This window comes from Oncorhynchus mykiss, chromosome 16, assembly GCF_013265735.2.
Source record: "Oncorhynchus mykiss isolate Arlee chromosome 16, USDA_OmykA_1.1, whole genome shotgun sequence".
Classification (NCBI taxonomy): Eukaryota; Metazoa; Chordata; class Actinopteri; order Salmoniformes; family Salmonidae; genus Oncorhynchus; species Oncorhynchus mykiss.
Window position 1 is genome coordinate 64753498 of NC_048580.1, and position 27700 is coordinate 64781197.

Genomic DNA, 27700 nt, shown 5'->3' on the forward strand with positions numbered 1-27700 from the left:
CCTATCCCCTCATCTCGCTCTCTCTGATTTTACGTCAGAGGATCCATGAAGAGCAATCTGCTTCATGCACCCCCCCCCCCCCCCACCTAGTTTTCACTTTCTTTTTCTCTCTCACAAGCATGCGCGCACAGTCGCATACACACACATGTACACACAGCCACTAAAGATAGAGGATCTTCAGCCTGTTTAGTTTGTGTCGAGCAGGAACAGTTGAGACTGAGTCTGAGGTTCAGGTTCAGGTGCATACTGGGTATATATTTTACAGCGCAGGTGATAAGAAGACTGGATCCCAGAGTTGGGTTCGCAAAATATAGAAATACTGAAAAAATGGTTGTTAACAAAAAACATACTTGACCAAAATAATAAAATCATCTCGATTGGAGGACTTTGCATTACTCTGTAACAGCTTGGTAACAGCATGTTAGGCTACTTCAAGCACAGCTCTCCTCAGATAGGGAGCACGGGCACCGTATAATTGGTATTTTTGGTATTTATTAGAATCCACATCAGCCTCTGCAAAGGCATCAGCTACTCTTCCTGGGGTCCACATGAAAGATGACATAGTACAGGACATTATTAGTCAAGGACTAAAATACATACATTTAAAACACCACACATATCCTACATATCTGTACATACACACTATCTAGGTCTAATACATAATTCAGTGCAAATTACAATACAACATATATAAAATGTGTGTGTCTCTTCACAGTCCCCTTTGTGCAGTAAGGTGTTATTTGATCTGGTTTTAACTGGTTTTATTGGTAGATTGAGGAACTTGGGGCTGAAGAGAGTTCCATGTAGTCATGGCTCTATTTAAAACTGTGCATTTCCCAGCCTGTGTTCTGGACCTGGGGACTGTGAAGAAACCTCTGGTTGCATGTCGTGTGTTGTACTGATGAGTGTCCAGACAGGTCGGTGCCTTCAACATGTCAACACCTCGCACAAAGACCAATAGTGATGCAGTCAGTCTCTCCTCAACTTTGAGCCAGGAGAGACTGACATGCATGTTACCGACACTTTCCCTCCGTGTACATCTAAGTGCGATACGTGCTGCTTTGTTCTGGACCAACTGCAATTGACCTTTGTCCTTCTGTGCTGCACATGACCACACAGCTGGGCAGTAGTCCAGGTGAAACTACACATGACCACACAGCTGGGCAGTAGTCCAGGTGAAACTACACATGACCACACAGCTGGGCAGTAGTCCAGGTGAAACTACACATGACCACACAGCTGGGCAGTAGTCCAGGTGAAACTACACATGACCACACAGCTGGGCAGTACCTCAGGTGAAACTACACATGACCACACAGCTGGGCAGTAGTCCAGGTGAAACTACACATGACCACACAGCTGGGCAGTAGTCCAGGTGAAACTACACATGACCACACAGCTGGGCATACATCAGGTGAAACTACACATGACCACACAGCTGGGCATACCTCAGGTGAAACTACACATGACCACACAGCTGGGCATACCTCAGGTGAAACTACACATGATCACACAGCTGGGCATACCTCAGGTGAAACTACACATGACCACACAGCTGGGCATACCTCAGGTGTGACTAAACTAGGGCCTGTAGGACCTGTCTGGTCGACTGAGATGTCAAGGATCAGAGAAAAGCACTATCATGGTGAGACCTCTTCTCATTTAGCAACCATTGAGTCTATATGTTTTGACGATGAACGCTTGCCTACCTAGGGTTACACCCAGTAGTTTAGTGTCCAACTTGCTCAATAGCCACATTATTCAAGGTTTAGTGTTGAGCGAGTGATTTGTCCCAAAAATTCTGCTTTTCGTTTTTTTTTATGTTTATCACCAGTCCGTTGCTAGTTACCCGTTCTACAACTGACCCGAGCGCTATGTTAGTGTCTCAGTTATTATTTTATTGTATAAGGACCTGCCCTCAACCTTTGCCACCTTTAAACAGGTAAATGCTCAATGCACAGGGATAATATACTCAAAAGGCAATACCACGGCACAATTGACATGACCATTTTCTTATTTTATTTAACCTTTAATTATACAGGTTTTTCTCATTGAGAGAAGGTATTTTTTTCAAGAGAGACCTGGTCCAATAGCAGCAGGGGGAACAACGTTTCAGACAGAACAACTTACATACACTAACACAACATTAAACAAAACTATAGACTCCTACGAGAATTCACTCTACAATGAACAGGAGTAAATGTTTATGTCTCTCAGTCTGCAGTCTTTCTGTTGGGCAGCAGCAGCCTACACAGTGGGTGTCTTACTCGTAAAGCCATTTCATTTAGTTGCATTTCCTCTTGCTTTCCTTTTTGGTGGCGACCACTTTTGCAGATCATGAACGAAATCCAAAATGTCCTCACTCACCCTAGACATCCTCTCTCTCTCTCTCTTCATCTCGATGTCATCCCTTCCTTCTCTGGGTAGCTATAGGATGGCATGAGAGCGTTGCGTCTAAGCCCTTTGGCAGAACATTAGAGAGGCCAGTGCCATTTGATACCCCGGTAATCTTCCATTAAATCCCCTTGAGACTCAAACACAGCCGCCCTCAGCTCCGCAGGGAAACATTATTCCTCAGATGATCTTTAGAAAAACACGTTCCAACCAGGCACAGAGTGTGTGTGTGTGTGTGTGTGTGTCTGTCTGTCTGTCTGTCTGTCTGTCTGTCTGTCTGTCTGTCTGTCTGTCTGTCTGTCTGTGTGTGGGCTGAGAGTTTGTGGCATGTACAAGTGCTGGAATTATTACGACTTAATATCACCGCCCCAGTGAGGTTGGTGGTGAATGTAAGCACCCCACTGTTACACAGTAATGAGATTTAACAGAGCTGATGTGGTCACTGGACATGGTGAGGCGTGCGTGTCTGCGTGCGTGTGGGCGTGCGTGCGTGTGTGTTGGTGGGGTCGATATGTCACTGGCTGGGGTTGGAATGGGTTTTGTGGTTGTCATTTGAGTTAGTTAGGTTGCGTTGTTGGTCAAATTATATTAATACATTACATTTTAATGCATTTTCTGATTTTGCGTGTTTTCTTACAAATGTTCTGGCTACAATGTGTGTAATGAGGTCATATGTGTGTGTACGTGTGTTTCTTACAGAAGTATAAGGAGTTTGAGCGAGCGGTGCGTGTAGAAGAGATAGATGGATTGAGGTTGGTGAAGAAGCTGGCTGAGAACATGGAGGAGATGTTCCACAAGAAGTCTGAAGCCATGAAGGTGAGTCAGTCAAGTCAGCTGTCAAGTCTACTGAGTCAGTCAAGTCAACTGTCAAGTCTACTGAGTCAGTCAAGTCAATTCTGCACTACTGGAACAGAGGAAATCGAACAATTGTTAGAGAACACCAACTGAACACACTGGACCTGTTCAAACCAGTTTACACAGCCAGATCACCCTGGATACAAGTCAGTGTTCAACGTACATCCATGTCTGAGGACGTTGGGAGATGACGTGGAAACCGGCCACTAGGGGCAACAGCGAGCGCTGTTACCTTCAAGTAGGTTTTGGTTTTGCTAGAGCGTGGTGGACGGGCAGAAGCATCTGCCTCTGATTCTAAAGGTTGACAGTTCAAATCCAGAAATAGAAAGTAGATTTTTGATTTAAGCCTATCCCAAACCTTATTTAAACAGTTATAGTTAATGCCTAGCCTTAAAATTTCGGAGTTAATGCCTGAACGAAATTTGACATTTGAGAAACATGGAAGAACGTCTAATTCTGGCGTGAGACTGAGAGCTAGTTGAGTTTGCAACATACATCAGCATGTAACCACATCAGAGACCATACAGTATGGTGATTATGATGGACTGCATAGCTGTAATACGGTGTCTACCACTTTATGCTGACTCAATGAACTTTACTTTGTAAGAATTAACTCACTTCATTCCGCAACAACAATCTATCTATCTATCTATCTATCTATCTATCTATCTATCTATCTATCTATCTATCTATCTATCTATCTATCTATCTATCTATCTATCTATCTATCTATCTATCTATCTATCTATCTATCTATCTATCTATCTATCCATCCAGTCATCCAGCCAGCCAGCCATCCATCCCTTGGTGTCTGTGTCACTCTATTGATCCTCTCTATCCCAACTATCTAAGAGGCCACTTTGGGACAGATTTAGGAGCTGTGTGTGTGTGTTTAATGGGGAGGGAGGGGTAGTGAAGGATGGAACCACGACTCTCTGCTTTTATAGCTGCAGGTGATAGATCCTATCAGAGCTTACATGCTGCTGTTAACAGAAATTGGATTTCTATCTGAGTGTGTGTGTGTGTGTGTGTGTGTGTGTGTGTGTGTGTGTGTGAGTGTGTGTGTGTGTGTGTGTGTGTGTGTGTGTGTGTGTGTGTGTGTGTGTGTGTGTGTGTGTGTGTGTGTGTGTGTGTGTGTGTGTGTGTGTGTGTGTGTGTGCGCTTGTAGGTTTACATTAGTGGATTCGGCTATTTCAGCCACACCCGTTGCTGACAGGTCATGTAGTTTTGGTTATGTAGTTCGGCTAAACCTAGGGGTATGGCATGACCTTTTGGGAAGTTGAAGCTCATTTACTGTATTTCTACACAATTTAAAAACACTAAAATTATATTTGGAGAACAGCAACAACATACAAAATGACCCCAGCCATTCATGATCATTAATGTCCATTCCACAGAGATTTAAACCTGATATTGTGGTGATCTTCAATCGCCGTTCCACAGACCATTAAACCTGATATTTCAGCCATTGATGATCACCGCAATATCAGGTTTAAAGGTCTGTGGAACGGCCATTGATGATCACCACAATATCAGGTTTAAAGGTCTGTGGAACGGCCATTGATGATCACCACAATATCAGGTTTAAAGGTCTGTGGAACGGCCATTGATGATCACCACAATATCAGGTTTAAAGGTCTGTGGAACGGCCATTGATGATCACCACAATATCAGGTTTAAAGGTCTGTGGAACCACGTGTTCAATGTCAACCATTACTCAACCTCATTGATTTACCTGTGGAACGGCACACACAGTGCAATGTGAAATAGAGTATCACAGTATCAAGTCACAACAAGGCCAATTTCAAATGCTTACATCAATGGAAAAGTTACTGAAGCAAAACACAGCTGACCCGAATGCAATCTGCCAAATAAATCCTACACATGCATTTCAAAGGACTTACCTAGGCATGTAATCTGTAATCGACCAAAGAATGACGAAAATCACAAAATACAAAAGGAAACTCTACACATTTAAACCATGTCCGTGATTCAGCACCGCTGAATGGACAGCACCTCGGTACAGGTAGTCATAGTGCCGTGGGGTGGTGCTGAATGGACAGCACCTCGGTACAGGTAGTCATTGTTCCGTCAGGTGGTGCTGAATGGACAGCTCCTCGGTACAGGTAGTCATAGTTCCGTCAGGTGGTGCTGAATGGACAGCTCCTCGGTACAGGTAGTCATAGTTCTGTGGGGTGGCTGTTGAATGGACAGCACCTCGGTACAGGTAGTCATAGTTCTGTGGGGTGGTGCTGAATGGACAGCGCCTCGGTACAGGTAGTCATAGTTCCGTGGGGTGGTGCTGAATGGACAGCGCCTCGGTACAGGTAGTCATAGTTCCGTGGGGTGGTGCTGAATGGACAGCGCCTCGGTACAGGTAGTCATAGTTCTGTGGGGTGGTACTGAATGGACAGCGCCTCGGTACAGGTAGTCATAGTTCTGTGGGGTGGCTGCTGAATGGACAGCGTGTCGGTACAGGTAGTCATAGTTCTGTGGGGTGGTGCTGAATGGACAGCGCCTCGGTACAGGTAGTCATAGTTCTGTGGGGTGGTGCTGAATGGCAGCACCTCGGTGCAGGTAGTCATAGTTCCGTGGGGTGGTGCTGAATGGACAGCGCCTCGGTACAGGTAGTCATAGTTCCGTGGCATGGCGCCTCTGTCTCAAAGCCAACTATAGAATTATTCCGTTTGTGGGCAGTTACACATTTTTGGGGCACAGTTAGGTAACCTACAATACGAAGGCCAAGGCACTCAGACCCCGTGTTGGGAGAGCTACCCGCCTGTTGGTTTTCACTCCAAACCCTGTTGTAACTGATTCAGCTTATCAAACAGCTAATTATTAGAATCTGGTGCGCTAGATTGGGTTGTAGCGAAAACCTACAGGACGGTAGCTCTCCAGGAACAAGGTTGGAGAGCCCTGCCACAGGCTTATAGTGAAATCGTAACTGGCACACAGATCTTTAGAAATGGTGGGATCAATTGTAAATTGGCACTGAAAATGGTTTCTGACCCCCTGCTAAAGACTATATGAAGCCACCCTTGTGGAATGACGCATAGAGTCTACATTGACAGTGTCATTGTCTTGTTGCACTGCATTCAAAGATGTTCCACATAATGTTAGTGCCCAGCTCATTTTAGCATTTGCCCGTCTGCAATATTTGCCAGGGAAGGAAAACATTTTACCAAGGTGGCTCTGAGAATATTGAAACATTTTGTATCATCTAGGTGGCTCTGAGAATATTGAAACATTTTGTATCATCTAGGTGGCTCTGAGAATATTGAAACATTTTCTATCATCTAGGTGGCTCTGAGAATATTGAAACATGTTGTATCATCAAGGTGGTTCTGAGAATATTGAAACATGTTGTATCATCAAGGTGGTTCTGAGAATATTGAAACATTTTGTATCATCTAGGTGGCTCTGAGAATATTGAAACATTTTGTATCATCAAGGTGGCTCTGAGAATATTGAAACATTTTGTATCATCTAGGTGGCTCTGAGAATATTGAAACATTTTCTATCATCTAGGTGGCTCTGAGAATATTGAAACATTTTCTATCATCTAGGTGGCTCTGAGAATATTGAAACATGTTGTATCATCAAGGTGGCTCTGAGAATATTGAAACATTTTCTATCATCTAGGTGGCTCTGAGAATATTGAAACATGTTGTATCATCTAGGTGGCTCTGAGAATATTGAAACATTTTCTATCATCTAGGTGGCTCTGAGAATATTGAAACATTTTCTATCATCTAGGTGGCTCTGAGAATATTGAAACATGTTGTATCATCAAGGTGGCTCTGAGAATATTGAAACATTTTGTATCATCTAGGTGGCTCTGAGAATATTGAAACATTTTCTATCATCTAGGTGGCTCTGGGAATATTGAAACATTTTCTATCATCTAGGTGGCTCTGAGAATATTGAAACATTTTCTATCATCAAGGTGGCTCTGAGAATATTGAAACATGTTGTATCATCTAGGTGGCTCTGAGAATATTGAAACATTTTCTATCATCTAGGTGGCTCTGAGAATATAGAAACATTTTGTATCATCAAGGTGGCTCTGAGAATATTGAAACATTTTCTATCATCTAGCTGGCTATGAGAATATTGAAACATTTTCTATCATCTAGGTGGCTCTGAGAATATTGAAACATTTTACCAAGGTGGCTCTGAGAATATTGAAACATTTTCTATCATCTAGCTGGCTATGAGAATATTGAAACATTTTCTATCATCTAGGTGGCTCTGAGAATATTGAAACATGTTGTATCATCTAGGTGGCTCTGAGAATATTGAAACATTTTGTATCACCAAGGTGGCTCTGAGAATATTGAAACATTTTGTATCATCAAGGTGGCTCTGAGAATATTGAAACATTTTGTATCATCAAGGTGGCTCTGAGAATATTGAAACATTTTCTATCATCTAGGTGGCTCTGAGAATATTGAAACATTTTCTATCATCTAGGTGGCTCTGAGAATATTGAAACATGTTGTATCATCTAAGTGGCTCTGAGAATATTGAAACATTTTGTATCATCAAGGTGGCTCTGAGAATATTGAAACATTTTCTATCATCTAGGTGGCTCTGAGAATATTGAAACATTTTCTATCATCTAGGTGGCTCTGAGAATATTGAAACATTTTCTATCATCTAGGTGGCTCTGAGAATATTGAAACATGTTTTATCATCAAGGTGGCTCTGAGAATATTGAAACATTTTCTATCATCTAGGTGGCTCTGAGAATATTGAAACATTTTCTATCATCTAGGTGGCTCTGAGAATATTGAAACATTTTCTATCATCTAGGTGGCTCTGAGAATATTGAAACATTTTCTATCATCTAGGTGGCTCTGAGAATATTGAAACATGTTGTATCATCTAGGTGGCTTTGAGAATATTGAAACATTTTACCAAGGTGGCTCTGAGAATATTGAAACATTTTCTATCATCTAGCTGGCTCTGAGAATATTGAAACATTTTCTATCATCTAGGTGGCTCTGAGAATATTGAAACATTTTGTATCATCTAGGTGGCTCTGAGAATATTGAAACATTTTCTATCATCTAGGTGGCTCTGAGAATATTGAAACATTTTCTATCATCTAGGTGGCTCTGAGAATATTGAAACATGTTGTATCATCAAGGTGGCTCTGAGAATATTGAAACATTTTGTATCATCTAGGTGGCTCTGAGAATATTGAAACATTTTCTATCATCTAGGTGGCTCTGAGAATATTGAAACATTTTCTATCATCTAGGTGGCTCTGAGAATATTGAAACATTTTCTATCATCTAGGTGGCTCTGAGAATATTGAAACATGTTGTATCATCTAGGTGGCTCTGAGAATATTGAAACATTTTACCAAGGTGGCTCTGAGAATATTGAAACATTTTCTATCATCTAGGTGGCTCTGAGAATATTGAAACATTTTCTATCATCTAGGTGGCTCTGAGAATATTGAAACATTTTGTATCATCTAGGTGGCTCTGAGAATATTGAAACATGTTGTATCATCTAGGTGGCTCTGAGAATATTGAAACATTTTGTATCATCTAGGTGGCTCTGAGAATATTGAAACATTTTGTATCATCTAGGTGGCTCTGAGAATATTGAAACATTTTGTATCATCTAGGTGGCTCTGAGAATATTGAAACATTTTGTATCATCTAGGTGGCTCTGAGAATATTGAAACATTTTGTATCATCTAGGTGGCTCTGAGAATATTGAAACATTTTGTATCATCTAGGTGGCTCTGAGAATATTGAAACATTTTGTATCATCTAGGTGGCTCTGAGAATATTGAAACATTTTGTGTCAACATGGTGGCTCTGAGAATATTGAAACATTTTGTATCATCTAGGTGGCTCTGAGAATATTGAAACATTTTCTATCATCTAGGTGGCTCTGAGAATATTGAAACATTTTGTATCATCAAGGTGGCTCTGAGAATATTGAAACATTTTGTATCATCTAGGTGGCTCTGATAATATTGAAACATTTTCTATCATCTAGGTGGCTCTGAGAATATAGAAACATTTTGTATCATCAAGGTGGCTCTGAGAATATTGAAACATTTTGTATCATCTAGGTGGCTCTGAGAATATTGAAACATTTTACCAAGTTGGCTCTGAGAATATTGAAACATTTTCTATCATCAAGGTGGCTCTGATAATATTGAAACATTTTCTATCATCTAGGTGGCTCTGAGAATATTGAAACATTTTCTATCATCTAGGTGGCTGTGAGAATATTGAAACATGTTGTATCATCAAGGTGGCTCTGAGAATATTGAAACATTTTCTATCATCTAGGTGGCTCTGAGAATATTGAAACATTTTCTATCATCTAGGTGGCTCTGAGAATATTGAAACATTTTGTATCATCTAGGTGGCTCTGAGAATATTGAAACATGTTGTATCATCTAGGTGGCTCTGAGAATATTGAAACATTTTACCAAGGTGGCTCTGAGAATATTGAAACATTTTCTATCATCTAGGTGGCTCTGAGAATATTGAAACATTTTCTATCATCTAGGTGGCTCTGAGAATATTGAAACATTTTGTATCATCTAGGTGGCTCTGAGAATATTGAAACATGTTGTATCATCTAGCAGGCTCTGAGAATATTGAAACATTTTGTATCATCTAGGTGGCTCTGAGAATATTGAAACATTTTGTATCATCAAGGTGGCTCTGAGAATATTGAAACATTTTGTATCATCTAGGTGGCTCTGAGAATATTGAAACATTTTGTATCATCTAGGTGGCTCTGAGAATATTGAAACATTTTGTATCATCTAGGTGGCTCTGAGAATATTGAAACATTTTCTATCATCTAGGTGGCTCTGAGAATATTGAAACATTTTGTATCATCTAGGTGGCTCTGAGAATATTGAAACATTTTGTATCATCTAGGTGGCTCTGAGAATATTGAAACATTTTGTGTCAACATGGTGGCTCTGAGAATATTGAAACATTTTGTATCATCTAGGTGGCTCTGAGAATATTGAAACATTTTCTATCATCTAGGTGGCTCTGAGAATATTGAAACATTTTGTATCATCAAGGTGGCTCTGAGAATATTGAAACATTTTGTATCATCTAGGTGGCTCTGATAATATTGAAACATTTTCTATCATCTAGGTGGCTCTGAGAATATTGAAACATTTTGTATCATCAAGGTGGCTCTGAGAATATTGAAACATTTTGTATCATCTAGGTGGCTCTGAGAATATTGAAACATTTTACCAAGGTGGCTCTGAGAATATTGAAACATTTTCTATCATCAAGGTGGCTCTGATAATATTGAAACATTTTCTATCATCTAGGTGGCTCTGAGAATATTGAAACATTTTCTATCATCTAGGTGGCTCTGAGAATATTGAAACATGTTGTATCATCAAGGTGGCTCTGAGAATATTGAAACATTTTCTATCATCTAGGTGGCTCTGAGAATATTGAAACATTTTCTATCATCTAGGTGGCTCTGAGAATATTGAAACATTTTGTATCATCTAGGTGGTTCTGAGAATATTGAAACATTTTGTATCATCTAGGTGGCTCTGAGAATATTGAAACATGTTGTATCATCAAGGTGGCTCTGAGAATATTGAAACATTTTGTATCATCAAGGTGGCTCTGAGAATATTGAAACATTTTGTATCATCTAGGTGGCTCTGAGAATATTGAAACATTTTGTATCATCTAGGTGGCTCTGAGAATCTTGAAACATTTTACCAAGGTGGCTCTGAGAATATTGAAACATTTTCTATCATCTAGCTGGTTCTGAGAATATTGAAACATTTTCTATCATCAAGGTGGCTCTGAGAATATTGAAACATTTTGTATCATCTAGGTGGCTCTGAGAATATTGAAACATTTTGTATCATCTAGGTGGCTCTGAGAATATTGAAACATTTTGTATCATCTAGGTGGCTCTGAGAATATTGAAACATTTTCTATCATCTAGGTGGCTCTGAGAATATTGAAACATGTTGTATCATCTAGGTGGCTCTGAGAATATTGAAACATTTTGTATCATCAAGGTGGCTCTGAGAATATTGAAACATTTTGTATCATCTAGGTGGCTCTGAGAATATTGAAACATTTTCTATCATCTAGGTGGCTCTGAGAATATTGAAACATTTTCTATCATCTAGGTGGCTCTGAGAATATTGAAACATGTTGTATCATCAAGGTGGCTCTGAGAATATTGAAACATTTTGTATCATCTAGGTGGCTCTGAGAATATTGAAACATTTTCTATCATCTAGGTGGCTCTGGGAATATTGAAACATTTTCTATCATCTAGGTGGCTCTGAGAATATTGAAACATTTTCTATCATCTAGGTGGCTCTGAGAATATTGAAACATGTTGTATCATCTAGGTGGCTCTGAGAATATTGAAACATTTTACCAAGGTGGCTCTGAGAATATTGAAACATGTTGTATCATCAAGGTGGCTCTGAGAATATTGAAACATTTTGTATCATCTAGGTGGCTCTGAGAATATTGAAACATTTTCTATCATCTAGGTGGCTCTAGGAATATTGAAACATTTTGTATCATCTAGGTGGCTCTGAGAATATTGAAACATTTTCTATCATCTAGGTGGCTCTGAGAATATTGAAACATTTTGTATCATCTAGGTGGCTCTGAGAATATTGAAACATTTTGTATCATCTAGGTGGCTCTGAGAATATTGAAACATTTTGTGTCAACATGGTGGCTCTGAGAATATTGAAACATTTTGTATCATCTAGGTGGCTCTGAGAATATTGAAACATGTTCTATCATCTAGGTGGCTCTGAGAATATTGAAACATTTTGTATCATCAAGGTGGCTCTGAGAATATTGAAACATTTTGTATCATCTAGGTGGCTCTGATAATATTGAAACATTTTCTATCATCTAGGTGGCTCTGAGAATATTGAAACATTTTGTATCATCAAGGTGGCTCTGAGAATATTGAAACATTTTGTATCATCTAGGTGGCTCTGAGAATATTGAAACATTTTACCAAGGTGGCTCTGAGAATATTGAAACATTTTCTATCATCAAGGTGGCTCTGATAATATTGAAACATTTTCTATCATCTAGGTGGCTCTGAGAATATTGAAACATTTTCTATCATCTAGGTGGCTCTGAGAATATTGAAACATGTCGTATCATCAAGGTGGCTCTGAGAATATTGAAACATTTTCTATCATCTAGGTGGCTCTGAGAATATTGAAACATTTTCTATCATCTAGGTGGCTCTGAGAATATTGAAACATTTTCTATCATCTAGGTGGTTCTGAGAATATTGAAACATTTTGTATCATCTAGGAGGCTCTGAGAATATTGAAACATTTTGTATCATCTAGGTGGTTCTGAGAATATTGAAACATGTTGTATCATCAAGGTGGCTCTGAGAATATTGAAACATGTTGTATCATCTAGGTGGCTCTGAGAATATTGAAACATTTTGTATCATCTAGGTGGCTCTGAGAATATTGAAACATTTTGTATCATCAAGGTGGCTCTGAGAATATTGAAACATTTTGTATCATCTAGGTGGCTCTGAGAATATTGAAACATTTTACCAAGGTGGCTCTGAGAATATTGAAACATTTTCTATCATCTAGCTGGTTCTGAGAATATTGAAACATTTTCTATCATCAAGGTGGCTCTGAGAATATTGAAACATTTTGTATCATCTAGGTGGCTCTGAGAATATTGAAACATTTTGTATCATCTAGGTGGCTCTGAGAATATTGAAACATTTTCTATCATCTAGGTGGCTCTGAGAATATTGAAACATTTTCTATCATCTAGGTGGCTCTGAGAATATTGAAACATTTTGTATCATCTAGGTGGCTCTGAGAATATTGAAACATTTTGTGTCAACATGGTGGCTCTGAGAATATTGAAACATTTTGTATCATCTAGGTGGCTCTGAGAATATTGAAACATTTTCTATCATCTAGGTGGCTCTGAGAATATTGAAACATTTTGTATCATCAAGGTGGCTCTGAGAATATTGAAACATTTTGTATCATCTAGGTGGCTCTGATAATATTGAAACATTTTCTATCATCTAGGTGGCTCTGAGAATATTGAAACATTTTGTATCATCAAGGTGGCTCTGAGAATATTGAAACATTTTGTATCATCTAGGTGGCTCTGAGAATATTGAAACATTTTACCAAGGTGGCTCTGAGAATATTGAAACATTTTCTATCATCAAGGTGGCTCTGATAATATTGAAACATTTTCTATCATCTAGGTGGCTCTGAGAATATTGAAACATTTTCTATCATCTAGGTGGCTCTGAGAATATTGAAACATGTCGTATCATCAAGGTGGCTCTGAGAATATTGAAACATTTTCTATCATCTAGGTGGCTCTGAGAATATTGAAACATTTTCTATCATCTAGGTGGCTCTGAGAATATTGAAACATTTTGTATCATCTAGGTGGTTCTGAGAATATTGAAACATTTTGTATCATCTAGGAGGCTCTGAGAATATTGAAACATTTTGTATCATCTAGGTGGTTCTGAGAATATTGAAACATGTTGTATCATCAAGGTGGCTCTGAGAATATTGAAACATGTTGTATCATCTAGGTGGCTCTGAGAATATTGAAACATTTTGTATCATCTAGGTGGCTCTGAGAATATTGAAACATTTTGTATCATCAAGGTGGCTCTGAGAATATTGAAACATTTTGTATCATCTAGGTGGCTCTGAGAATATTGAAACATTTTACCAAGGTGGCTCTGAGAATATTGAAACATTTTCTATCATCTAGCTGGTTCTGAGAATATTGAAACATTTTCTATCATCAAGGTGGCTCTGAGAATATTGAAACATTTTGTATCATCTAGGTGGCTCTGAGAATATTGAAACATTTTGTATCATCTAGGTGGCTCTGAGAATATTGAAACATTTTCTATCATCTAGGTGGCTCTGAGAATATTGAAACATTTTCTATCATCTAGGTGGCTCTGAGAATATTGAAACATGTTGTATCATCTAGGTGGCTCTGAGAATATTGAAACATGTTGTATCATCTAGGTGGCTCTGAGAATATTGAAACATTTTGTATCATCTAGGTGGTTCTGAGAATATTGAAACATTTTCTATCATCTAGGTGGCTCTGAGAATATTGAAACATTTTGTATCATCTAGGTGGCTCTGAGAATATTGAAACATTTTGTATCAACAAGGTGGCTCTGAGAATATTGAAACATTTTTGTATCAACAAGATGGCTCTGAGAATATTAATATGGCGACATAGTTGCCAACTAGGAGGCATCGCGCGCATTTTTTTTTCTGGGCCAACTTGTCTCTGTCTGATATTATAGTTTTGCCTAAGCAGCAGTTGCACTATCTGGGTGCTCATTAAATAAAGCAGTTGTATACATCCACTATAGCTAAATAACTGAATATTTAATGATGTTTTACCAGCTAAATGTATCTGTTAGAATATCTCATTTGAATTCAGGAAGATGGACAAACTAGACTGATAGAGTGAGAGGTGGAAAAGCATTAATCCAGAGACAGGCAGGCTTCAGGTGGGGATTAGGGATGCTGGCAGAGGATCATAGCTGCAGGAAGTAGGGCAGCTGAGGGTGCTGCAGCACCTCCTGAAAAATAATCATTAACTAAATATATATATATAAAAAATTGAGGGTGGTGAAATAGATTTTTTCACCAAAGTAGTGCACTGGTCCTTTATTTGTATTAGCAGACCGTATAGATGTTTACAGCGCTGGCAAAACCTTGTTTTCAGCATCTCTGCTTTGGCAAAAAAAAGGTACTTGTATGATTAAGAGCAGTACCTTGCAGGGTCCAATAGTTGGAATTGTAAGAGTGTCCTTTCTCTGCTATTAACATTCTAATGTCATCCAGAAAGAACAAAACCCTGTACTCAAACATTTACATCAGAAGGTGCAAAGTTATGGGCAAAGACACAAAACATTCCATCAAATGATATATTTTTATTGATCAAATAACTTTGAACCAGCCTTAGAAACCACTTTATGTAAATGTACATTACTCTATTGCACATAGGCTGGTCATCTAGGTTTGTACCTGTACTGCAGAAGGCTGCTGAGGGGAGAACGGCTCATAATAATGTCCAGAACGGAGCAAATGGAATGGCATCAAACACATGGAAACCATGGAAACCATGTGTTTGATGTATTTGGCACCATTCCGCTAATTCCACTCCAGTCATTACCACGGGCCCGTTCTCCCCAATTAAGGTGCCACCAACCTCCTGTGACCTTTAGACTTTCCATCACCATGAAGAAAACATTATCAGATTAACTGTTTTGTACAGGTAATTATCGCACTCAAGTTACAAATGCTGGTAAACACAAAACAAATCACAAAAGTAGTGCACTGGGTCTTTACTAGTCCGGCATTAGTGGACTGAAAAATGGAAAAGATAAAGGGAAAGGGAAAAGGAAAGGAGAAAGGGGAAAAGGAAAGGAGAAAGGGGAAAAGGACAGGAGAAAGGGGAAAAGGACAGGAGAAAGGGAAAGGAGAAAGGAGAAAGGGGAAAAGGAAAGGAGAAAGGGGAAAAGGAAAGGAGAAAGGGAAAGGAGAAAGGAGAAAGGGGAAAAGGAAAGGAGAAAGGGGAAAAGGAAAGGAGAAAGGGAAAGGAGAAAGGGAAAAGAGAAAGGAGAAAGGGGAAAAGGAAATGAGAAAGGGGAAAAGGACAGGAGAAAGGGAAAGGAGAAAGGGGAAAAGGACAGGAGAAAGGGAAAGGAGAAAGGAGAAAGGGGAAAAGGAAAGGAGAAAGGGGAAAAGGAAAGGAGAAAGGGAAAGGAGAAAGGAGAAAGGGGAAAAGGAAAGGAGAAAGGGGAAAAGGACAGGAGAAAGGGAAAGGAGAAAGGAGAAAGGGGAAAAGGAAAGGAGAAAGGGGAAAAGGAAAGGAGAAAGGGAAAGGAGAAAGGAGAAAGGGGAAAAGGAAAGGAGAAAGGGGAAAAGGAAAGGAGAAAGGGAAAGGAGAAAGGGAAAAGAGAAAGGAGAAAGGGGAAAAGGAAAGGAGAAAGGGAAAGGAGAAAGGGAAAAGAGAAAGGAGAAAGGGGAAAAGGAAAGGAGAAAGGGAAAAGAGAAAGGAGAAAGGGGAAAAGGAAAGGAGAAAGGGGAAAAGGAAAGGAGAAAAGGGAAAGGAAAGGAGAAAGGGGAAAGGAAAGGAGAAAGGGAAAAGGAAAGGAGAAAGGGGAAAAGGAAAGGAGAAAGGGAAAAGGAAAGGAGAAAGGGAAAGGAGAAAGAAAAGGAGAAAGGGAAAAGGAAAAGGAAAGGAGAAAGGGAAAGGAGAAAGGGAAAAGGAAAGGAGAAAGGGAAAAGGAAAGGAGAAAGGGAAAGGAGAAAGAAAAGGAGAAAGGGAAAAGGAAAAGGAAAGGAGAAAGGGAAAGGAGAAAGGGAAAAGGAAAGGAGAAAGGGAAAAGGAAAGGAGAAAGGGAAAAGGAAAGGAGAAAGGGAAAAGGAAAGAAGAAAGGGAAAGGAGAAAGAAAAGGAGAAAGGGAAAAGGAAAAGGAAAGGAGAAAGGGAAAGGAGAAAGGGAAAAGGAAAGGAGAAAGGGAAAAGGAAAGGAGAAAGGGAAAAGGAAAGGAGACAAGGGAAAGGAGAAAGGGGAAAGGAAAGGAGAAAGGGAAAAGGAAAGGAGAAAGTGAAAAGGAAAGGAGAAAGGGAAAGGAGAAAGGAAAGGAGAAAGGGAAAAGGAAAGGAGAAAGGGGAAAAGGAAAGGAGAAAGGGAAAGGAGAAAGGGGAAAGGAAAAGAGAAAGGGAAAAGGAAAGGAGAAAGGGGAAAAGGAAAGGAGAAAGGGGAAGGAGAAAGGGGAAAGGAAAGGAGAAAGGGAAAAGGAAAGGAGAAAGGGGAAAAGGAAAGGAGAAAGGGAAAAGGAAAGGAGAAAAGGAAAGGAGAAAGGGAAAGGAGAAAGTCGGAACGGGAAAAGGAAAGGAGAAAGGGAAAAGGAAAGGAGAAAGGGAAAAGGAAAGGAGAAAGGGGAAAAGGAAAGGAGAAAGGGAAAAGAAAAGGAGAAAGGGAAAAGGAAAGGAGAAAGGGGAAAAGGAAAGGAGAAAGGGAAAGGAGAAAGTCGGAAAGGGAAAAGGAAAGGGGAAAAGGAAAGGGGAAGGGGAAAGGGAAAAGGAAAAGAGAAAGGAGAAAGGAAAGGAGAAAGGGGAAAGGGGAAAGGGAAAAGGAGAAAGGGAAAGGGAAAAGGAAAGGAGAAATGGAAAGGGAAAGGAGAAATGGAAAGGAGAAAGGAAAGGAGAAATGGAAAGGGAAAAGGAAAGGAGAAATGGAAAGGGAAAGGAGAAATGGAAAGGAGAAATGGAAAGGGAAAAGGAAAGGAGAAAGGGAAAGGGAAAAGGAAAGGAGAAATGGAATGGGGAAAGGGAAAAGGAAAGGAGAAATGGAAAGGAGAAATGGAAAGGGAAAAGGGAAAGGGAAAGGGGAAAGGGAAAAGGAAAGGAGAAAGGGAAAGGGGAAAGGGAAAGGGGAAAAGGAAAGGAGAAAGGGAAAAGGAAAGGAGAAATTGAAAGGGAAAAGGAAAGGAGAAAGGGGAAAGGGAAAAGGAAAGGAGAAAGGGAAAGGGAAAGGAGAAATGGAAAGGAGAAATGGAAAGGGAAAAGGAAAGGAGAAAGGGGAAAGGAGAAAGGGAAAGGGGAAAGGGAAAGGAGAAAGGGGAAAGGAAATGAGAAAGGGAAAGGGGAAAGGGAAAAGGAAAGGAGAAAGGGGAAAGGGAAAAGGAAAGGAGAAAGGGGAAAGGGAAAGGGAAAAGGAAAGGAGAAAGGGAAAAGGAAAGGAGAAAGGGGAAAGGAAAGGAGAAAGGGGAAAGGAAAGGAGAAAGGGGAAAGGGAAAAGGAAAGGAGAAAGGGGAAAGGAAAGGAGAAATGGAAAGGAGAAAGGGAAAAGGAAAGGAGAAAGGGAAAGGAGAAAAGAGAAAGGGAAAGGAGAAAGGGAAAGGAGAAAGGGAAAGGAGAAAGGGAAAGGAGAAATGGAAAGGAGAAAGGGAAAAGGAAAGGAGAAAGGGAAAAGGAAAGGAGAAAGGGAAAGGAGAAAAGAGAAAGGGAAAGGAGAAAGGGAAAGGAGAAAAGAGAAAGGAGATAGGAGAAAGGGAAAGGAGAAAAGAGAAAGGAGAAAGGGAAAGGAGAAAAGAGAAAGGAGAAAAGAGAAAGGAGATAGGAGAAAGGGAAAGGAGAAAGGGAAAGGAGAAAAGGAGAAAGGGGAAAGGAGAAAGGGGGATACCTAGCCAGTTGTACAACTGACTGCCTTCAACTGAAATGTGTATTCCGAAATTTAACCCAACCCCTCTGAATCAGAAAGACATCTTCAGTGCGAGCTTTTTGTCGCTGCAAGACTATGTCGCTCTTGCTGCTGGTGATTCTCTGATCCACTTCTACGCAGACGACACCATTCTGTATACTTCGGGCCCCTCTTTGGACACCTCCAGAGGAGCTTCAGTGCCATACAACTCTCCTTCCGTGGCCTCCAACTGCTCTTAAACGCAAGTAAAACTAAATGCATGCTATTCAATCAATCACTGCCCGCACCTTCCCGCCCGCCCAGCATCACTACTCTGGACGGCTCTGACTTAGAATATGTGGACATTGTGTGCTTTGAATTCTAAATAAATCACAGGCAGTGTCACCAGCAAAGCACCCCCACATCATAACACCTCCTCCTCCATGCTTTACTGTGGGAAATACACATGTGGAGATCATCCGTTCATCCACACCACTTTTCACAAAGACATGGCGGTTGGAACAACAAAAAAAAAACGCAAATTTGGACTCCCAAACCAAAGGACACATTTCCAACGGTCCCATGTCCATTGCTCGTGTTTGTTGGCCCAAGCAAGTCTCTACTTCTTATTGGTGTCCATTAGTAGTAGTTTCTTTGCAACAATTCGACCATGAAAGCCTGATTCACACAGTCTCCAACAGAACAGTTGATGTTGATGTGTCTGTTACTTGAACTGGTAACTCTAATGAACTTATCCTCTGCAGCAGAGGTAACTCTGGGTCTTCCTTTCCTGTGGCGGTCATGAGAGCCGGTTTCATCATAGCGCTTGATGGTTTTTTCAACTGCACTTGAAGAAACTTTCAAAGTTCTTGAAATGTTTCGTATTGACTGATCTTCATGTCTTAAAGTAATAGTGGATAGTCGTTTCTCTTTGCTTATTTGAGCTGTTCTTGCCATAATATGGACGTTGTATTTTACCTAATAGGACTATCTTCTGTATACCACCCCTACCTTGTCACAACACAACGGATTGGCTCAAACGCATTAAGAAGTTAAGAAATTCCACATATGAACTTTTAACAAGGAACACCAGTTAATGTGTAAAAGGTCCTGGTTGTGTCCTGGTTGAGTCCTGGTTGAGTCCTGGTTGAGTCCTGGTTGAGTCCTGGTTGAGAGAATGCCAAGAGTGTGAAAAGCTGTCATCAAGGCAAAGGGTGGCTATTTTAAGAATCTAAACTATAACATATATTTTGATTTGTTTAACACGTTTTATGGTTACAATACATTCTTTCACAGTTTTGATGTCTTCACTATTATTCTACTATTTGGAAAATAGTAAAAATAGTAGAAATGGTTGAATGAGTAGGTGTTCTAAACCGTTTGACCAGTAGTGTATATGTCCGACAGTTGTTTGTTGGAGCACGTCTCTGGAGCCGCTGAGGTGGAGAAGCATATATGATTCCTGCTGTATGACTCATTGCAGCCAGCACTAGCAACGACTTAAATTAACGAAACACTCAGAAAAAACAGAATCCCCCTCAGTCAGTAAGTCAGTAAGTAGTTGTTAAAAAAATAAAGAATTGTTCGCAAACTGCACATCACTAATTTGAATGATTTTAGTCTACAATTGTTTGCCTACTTAAATGTTTGGCTGACTGCCACACCCTACTATAAGTGTGTTATCATTTCAAAACCCTGACTCTCTACCCTGAGTCTCTAGCCCTGAGTCTCTACCCTGACTCTCTACCCTGAGTCTCTAGCCCTGACTCTCTACCCTGACTCTCTACCCTGACTCTCTACCCTGAGTCTCTAGCCCTGACTCTCTACCCTGACTCTCTACCCTGAGTCTCTAGCCCTGAGTCTCTACCCTGACTCTCTACCCTCAGTCTCTAGCCCTGACTCTCTACCCTGACTCTCTACCCTGACTCTCTACCCTGAGTCTCTAGCCCTGACTCTCTACCCTGACTCTCTACCCTGAGTCTCTAGCCCTGAGTCTCTACCCTGACTCTCTACCCTCAGTCTCTAGCCCTGACTCTCTACCCTGAGTCTCTAGCCCTGACTCTCTACCCTGAGTCTCTACCCTGAGACTCTAGCCCTGACTCTCTACCCTGACTCTCTACCCTGAGTCTCTAGCCCTGACTCTCTAGCCCTGACTCTCTACCCTGAGTCTCTAGCCCTGACTCTCTAGCCCTGACTCTCTAGCCCTGACTCTCTACCCTGACTCTCTACCCTGAGTCTCTAGCCCTGACTCTCTACCCTGACTCTCTACCCTGACTCTCTACCCTGAGTCTCTAGCCCTGAGTCTCTACCCTGACTCTCTACCCTGAGTCTCTAGCCCTGACTCTCTACCCTGACTCTCTACCCTGACTCTCTACCCTGAGTCTCTAGCCCTGACTCTCTACCCTGACTCTCTACCCTGAGTCTCTAGCCCTGAGTCTCTACCCTGACTCTCTACCCTCAGTCTCTAGCCCTGACTCTCTACCCTGACTCTCTACCCTGACTCTCTACCCTGAGTCTCTAGCCCTGACTCTCTACCCTGACTCTCTACCCTGAGTCTCTAGCCCTGAGTCTCTACCCTGACTCTCTACCCTCAGTCTCTAGCCCTGAGTCTCTACCCTGACTCTCTACCCTGAGTCTCTAGCCCTGACTCTCTACCCTGACTCTCTAGCCTGAGACTCTAGCCCTGACTCTCTACCCTGACTCTCTACCCTGAGTCTCTAGCCCTGACTCTCTAGCCCTGACTCTCTACCCTGAGTCTCTAGCCCTGACTCTCTAGCCCTGACTCTCTAGCCCTGACTCTCTACACTGACTCTCTAGCCTGACTCTCTACCCTGACTATCTGCCCTGAGTCTCTACCCTGACTCTCTACCCTGAGTCTCTAGCCCTGACTCTCTACTCTAACTCTCTACCCTCACTCTCTACTCTGACTCTCTGACATAGATACTGTACAGTGAAACCAATCTCCTCCTATTAATAGGTTAACATTTCCTTCTCCATCTTGAATGTCATTCCCTCAGCAGTGGGGGTCTTCGAGTGTGTTAACCCCATGGAGCCATGAGTATCTCTGTCAGCTGATTGATTGTGTTTGGCTGGTGTGTGAAAAAAAACGCAAATTTGGACTCCCAAACCAAAGGACACATTTCCAACGGTCCCATGTCCATTGCTCGTGTTTGTTGGCCCAAGCAAGTCTCTACTTCTTATTGGTGTCCATTAGTAGTAGTTTCTTTGCAACAATTCGACCATGAAAGCCTGATTCACACAGTCTCCAACAGAACAGTTGATGTTGATGTGTCTGTTACTTGAACTGGTAACTCTAATGAACTTATCCTCTGCAGCAGAGGTAACTCTGGGTCTTCCTTTCCTGTGGCGGTCATGAGAGCCGGTTTCATCATAGCGCTTGATGGTTTTTTCAACTGCACTTGAAGAAACTTTCAAAGTTCTTGAAATGTTTCGTATTGACTGATCTTCATGTCTTAAAGTAATAGTGGATAGTCGTTTCTCTTTGCTTATTTGAGCTGTTCTTGCCATAATATGGACGTTGTATTTTACCTAATAGGACTATCTTCTGTATACCACCCCTACCTTGTCACAACACAACGGATTGGCTCAAACGCATTAAGAAGTTAAGAAATTCCACATATGAACTTTTAACAAGGAACACCAGTTAATGTGTAAAAGGTCCTGGTTGTGTCCTGGTTGAGTCCTGGTTGAGTCCTGGTTGAGTCCTGGTTGAGTCCTGGTTGAGAGAATGCCAAGAGTGTGAAAAGCTGTCATCAAGGCAAAGGGTGGCTATTTTAAGAATCTAAACTATAACATATATTTTGATTTGTTTAACACGTTTTATGGTTACAATACATTCTTTCACAGTTTTGATGTCTTCACTATTATTCTACTATTTGGAAAATAGTAAAAATAGTAGAAATGGTTGAATGAGTAGGTGTTCTAAACCGTTTGACCAGTAGTGTATATGTCCGACAGTTGTTTGTTGGAGCACGTCTCTGGAGCCGCTGAGGTGGAGAAGCATATATGATTCCTGCTGTATGACTCATTGCAGCCAGCACTAGCAACGACTTAAATTAACGAAACACTCAGAAAAAACAGAATCCCCCTCAGTCAGTAAGTCAGTAAGTAGTTGTTAAAAAAATAAAGAATTGTTCGCAAACTGCACATCACTAATTTGAATGATTTTAGTCTACAATTGTTTGCCTACTTAAATGTTTGGCTGACTGCCACACCCTACTATAAGTGTGTTATCATTTCAAAACCCTGACTCTCTACCCTGAGTCTCTAGCCCTGAGTCTCTACCCTGACTCTCTACCCTGAGTCTCTAGCCCTGACTCTCTACCCTGACTCTCTACCCTGACTCTCTACCCTGAGTCTCTAGCCCTGACTCTCTACCCTGACTCTCTACCCTGAGTCTCTAGCCCTGAGTCTCTACCCTGACTCTCTACCCTCAGTCTCTAGCCCTGACTCTCTACCCTGACTCTCTACCCTGACTCTCTACCCTGAGTCTCTAGCCCTGACTCTCTACCCTGACTCTCTACCCTGAGTCTCTAGCCCTGAGTCTCTACCCTGACTCTCTACCCTCAGTCTCTAGCCCTGACTCTCTACCCTGAGTCTCTAGCCCTGACTCTCTACCCTGAGTCTCTACCCTGAGACTCTAGCCCTGACTCTCTACCCTGACTCTCTACCCTGAGTCTCTAGCCCTGACTCTCTAGCCCTGACTCTCTACCCTGAGTCTCTAGCCCTGACTCTCTAGCCCTGACTCTCTAGCCCTGACTCTCTACCCTGACTCTCTACCCTGAGTCTCTAGCCCTGACTCTCTACCCTGACTCTCTACCCTGACTCTCTACCCTGAGTCTCTAGCCCTGAGTCTCTACCCTGACTCTCTACCCTGAGTCTCTAGCCCTGACTCTCTACCCTGACTCTCTACCCTGACTCTCTACCCTGAGTCTCTAGCCCTGACTCTCTACCCTGACTCTCTACCCTGAGTCTCTAGCCCTGAGTCTCTACCCTGACTCTCTACCCTCAGTCTCTAGCCCTGACTCTCTACCCTGACTCTCTACCCTGACTCTCTACCCTGAGTCTCTAGCCCTGACTCTCTACCCTGACTCTCTACCCTGAGTCTCTAGCCCTGAGTCTCTACCCTGACTCTCTACCCTCAGTCTCTAGCCCTGAGTCTCTACCCTGACTCTCTACCCTGAGTCTCTAGCCCTGACTCTCTACCCTGACTCTCTAGCCTGAGACTCTAGCCCTGACTCTCTACCCTGACTCTCTACCCTGAGTCTCTAGCCCTGACTCTCTAGCCCTGACTCTCTACCCTGAGTCTCTAGCCCTGACTCTCTAGCCCTGACTCTCTAGCCCTGACTCTCTACACTGACTCTCTAGCCTGACTCTCTACCCTGACTATCTGCCCTGAGTCTCTACCCTGACTCTCTACCCTGAGTCTCTAGCCCTGACTCTCTACTCTAACTCTCTACCCTCACTCTCTACTCTGACTCTCTGACATAGATACTGTACAGTGAAACCAATCTCCTCCTATTAATAGGTTAACATTTCCTTCTCCATCTTGAATGTCATTCCCTCAGCAGTGGGGGTCTTCGAGTGTGTTAACCCCATGGAGCCATGAGTATCTCTGTCAGCTGATTGATTGTGTTTGGCTGGTGTGTGAAAAAAAAACGCAAATTTGGACTCCCAAACCAAAGGACACATTTCCAACGGTCCCATGTCCATTGCTCGTGTTTGTTGGCCCAAGCAAGTCTCTACTTCTTATTGGTGTCCATTAGTAGTAGTTTCTTTGCAACAATTCGACCATGAAAGCCTGATTCACACAGTCTCCAACAGAACAGTTGATGTTGATGTGTCTGTTACTTGAACTGGTAACTCTAATGAACTTATCCTCTGCAGCAGAGGTAACTCTGGGTCTTCCTTTCCTGTGGCGGTCATGAGAGCCGGTTTCATCATAGCGCTTGATGGTTTTTTCAACTGCACTTGAAGAAACTTTCAAAGTTCTTGAAATGTTTCGTATTGACTGATCTTCATGTCTTAAAGTAATAGTGGATAGTCGTTTCTCTTTGCTTATTTGAGCTGTTCTTGCCATAATATGGACGTTGTATTTTACCTAATAGGACTATCTTCTGTATACCACCCCTACCTTGTCACAACACAACGGATTGGCTCAAACGCATTAAGAAGTTAAGAAATTCCACATATGAACTTTTAACAAGGAACACCAGTTAATGTGTAAAAGGTCCTGGTTGTGTCCTGGTTGAGTCCTGGTTGAGTCCTGGTTGAGTCCTGGTTGAGTCCTGGTTGAGAGAATGCCAAGAGTGTGAAAAGCTGTCATCAAGGCAAAGGGTGGCTATTTTAAGAATCTAAACTATAACATATATTTTGATTTGTTTAACACGTTTTATGGTTACAATACATTCTTTCACAGTTTTGATGTCTTCACTATTATTCTACTATTTGGAAAATAGTAAAAATAGTAGAAATGGTTGAATGAGTAGGTGTTCTAAACCGTTTGACCAGTAGTTTATATGTCCGACAGTTGTTTGTTGGAGCACGTCTCTGGAGCCGCTGAGGTGGAGAAGCATATATGATTCCTGCTGTATGACTCATTGCAGCCAGCACTAGCAACGACTTAAATTAACGAAACACTCAGAAAAAACAGAATCCCCCTCAGTCAGTAAGTCAGTAAGTAGTTGTTAAAAAATAAAGAATTGTTCGCAAACTGCACATCACTAATTTGAATGATTTTAGTCTACAATTGTTTGCCTACTTAAATGTTTGGCTGACTGCCACACCCTACTATAAGTGTGTTATCATTTCAAAACCCTGACTCTCTACCCTGAGTCTCTAGCCCTGAGTCTCTACCCTGACTCTCTACCCTGAGTCTCTAGCCCTGACTCTCTACCCTGACTCTCTACCCTGACTCTCTACCCTGAGTCTCTAGCCCTGACTCTCTACCCTGACTCTCTACCCTGAGTCTCTAGCCCTGAGTCTCTACCCTGACTCTCTACCCTCAGTCTCTAGCCCTGACTCTCTACCCTGACTCTCTACCCTGACTCTCTACCCTGAGTCTCTAGCCCTGACTCTCTACCCTGACTCTCTACCCTGAGTCTCTAGCCCTGAGTCTCTACCCTGACTCTCTACCCTCAGTCTCTAGCCCTGACTCTCTACCCTGAGTCTCTAGCCCTGACTCTCTACCCTGAGTCTCTACCCTGAGACTCTAGCCCTGACTCTCTACCCTGACTCTCTACCCTGAGTCTCTAGCCCTGACTCTCTAGCCCTGACTCTCTACCCTGAGTCTCTAGCCCTGACTCTCTAGCCCTGACTCTCTAGCCCTGACTCTCTACCCTGACTCTCTACCCTGAGTCTCTAGCCCTGACTCTCTACCCTGACTCTCTACCCTGACTCTCTACCCTGAGTCTCTAGCCCTGAGTCTCTACCCTGACTCTCTACCCTGAGTCTCTAGCCCTGACTCTCTACCCTGACTCTCTACCCTGACTCTCTACCCTGAGTCTCTAGCCCTGACTCTCTACCCTGACTCTCTACCCTGAGTCTCTAGCCCTGAGTCTCTACCCTGACTCTCTACCCTCAGTCTCTAGCCCTGACTCTCTACCCTGACTCTCTACCCTGACTCTCTACCCTGAGTCTCTAGCCCTGACTCTCTACCCTGACTCTCTACCCTGAGTCTCTAGCCCTGAGTCTCTACCCTGACTCTCTACCCTCAGTCTCTAGCCCTGAGTCTCTACCCTGACTCTCTACCCTGAGTCTCTAGCCCTGACTCTCTACCCTGAGTCTCTACCCTGAGACTCTAGCCCTGACTCTCTACCCTGACTCTCTACCCTGAGTCTCTAGCCCTGACTCTCTAGCCCTGACTCTCTACCCTGAGTCTCTAGCCCTGACTCTCTAGCCCTGACTCTCTAGCCCTGACTCTCTACACTGACTCTCTAGCCTGACTCTCTACCCTGACTATCTGCCCTGATTCTCTACCCTGACTCTCTACCCTGAGTCTCTAGCCCTGACTCTCTACTCTGACTCTCTACCCTCACTCTCTACTCTGACTCTCTGACATAGATACTGTACAGTGAAACCAATCTCCTCCTATTAATAGGTTAACATTTCCTTCTCCATCTTGAATGTCATTCCCTCAGCAGTGGGGGTCTTCGAGTGTGTTAACCCCATGGAGCCATGAGTATCTCTGTCAGCTGATTGATTGTGTTTGGCTGGTGTGTGTGTTTGTGTTCGTGGGGGATTATGTAGAGGGGGATTATGTAGTGGGGGATGATTTTTTATTTTACCTTTATTTAACTAGGCAAGTCAGTTAAGAACAAATTCTTATTTTCAATGACGGCTTAGGAACAGTGGGTTAACTGCCTGTTCAGGGGCAGAATGACAGATGTAGAGGGGGATGATGTAGAGGGGGTGATAGAAGTGCCTTTTAATGGAGAGACAGAAGTATGGAGCAGGATGGAGGGAGGAGAAAGTGGTGGGAGGAGGAGGGATAGACCAATTGTTCCTTACTGAACTGTGCTCTCCCACTGGGCTGATGTGGTGTGATGTTGAGTCCAGAACACTGGACTGATGTGGTGTGATGTTGAGGCCAGAACTTCTTTAGGTATCTCAGACAGAGAAGGGACACCTCACCTTTTCTGTCTGCTCCCTCCCCAGTCCCCTGTGTACCCCCTCCTCTGTCTACACCATCTCCCCCATCTTCCTCCCGCTCTGTCTGTTCCATGCTCCTCTCCTCTCCTCTCCTCTCCTCTCCTCTCCTCTCCTCTCCTCTCCTCTCCTCTCCTCTCCTCTCCTCTCCTTCTCTCGCTGGTAAAGTCATTGTGGCGCTCCAGCGATTCAATTTCCGTGCGAGCGCTCTCCCCTGTCCGTCGCCGCGGTTTTATCTCCCTGTTTCCACAAAGATTCCTGCTCTTTATCGCTCGCTGCCACCTGCCGAGAGGCAGAGTGCTCCATTGTGTGTTGTGTGTGTGTGTGTGTGTCTGTCAGTATGTGTGTCTGTGTGTGTATCTGTCAGTGCCTGTGTGTTGGAATGTGTGTGTGTGTTTCTGTCAGTGTCTGTGTTTGTCAAGGGGAATATGAAACAGAGTCTGTTGTTTTGTTGGGTGTGTGACAGAGAATGAGAGGTAAGAGGGACACAACTGTGCTGCTTAGAATAACTTTAACATGCAATCAAATTT

The 27700-nt window shown here is 42.3% G+C and overlaps 1 protein-coding gene across 1 annotated transcript in view; it reads left to right on the forward strand.

Annotated features, from left to right (window-relative positions):
* cacna2d3a (calcium channel, voltage-dependent, alpha 2/delta subunit 3a) overlaps nucleotides 1–27700 on the forward strand; it is a 313742-nt gene that overhangs the window by 30956 nt on the left and 255086 nt on the right. The window contains exon 3 of the mRNA XM_036947559.1: nucleotides 3094–3210. Within this exon, the coding sequence (XP_036803454.1) occupies nucleotides 3094–3210 (117 nt within the window). The remainder of the gene's footprint in view (nucleotides 1–3093; nucleotides 3211–27700) is intronic.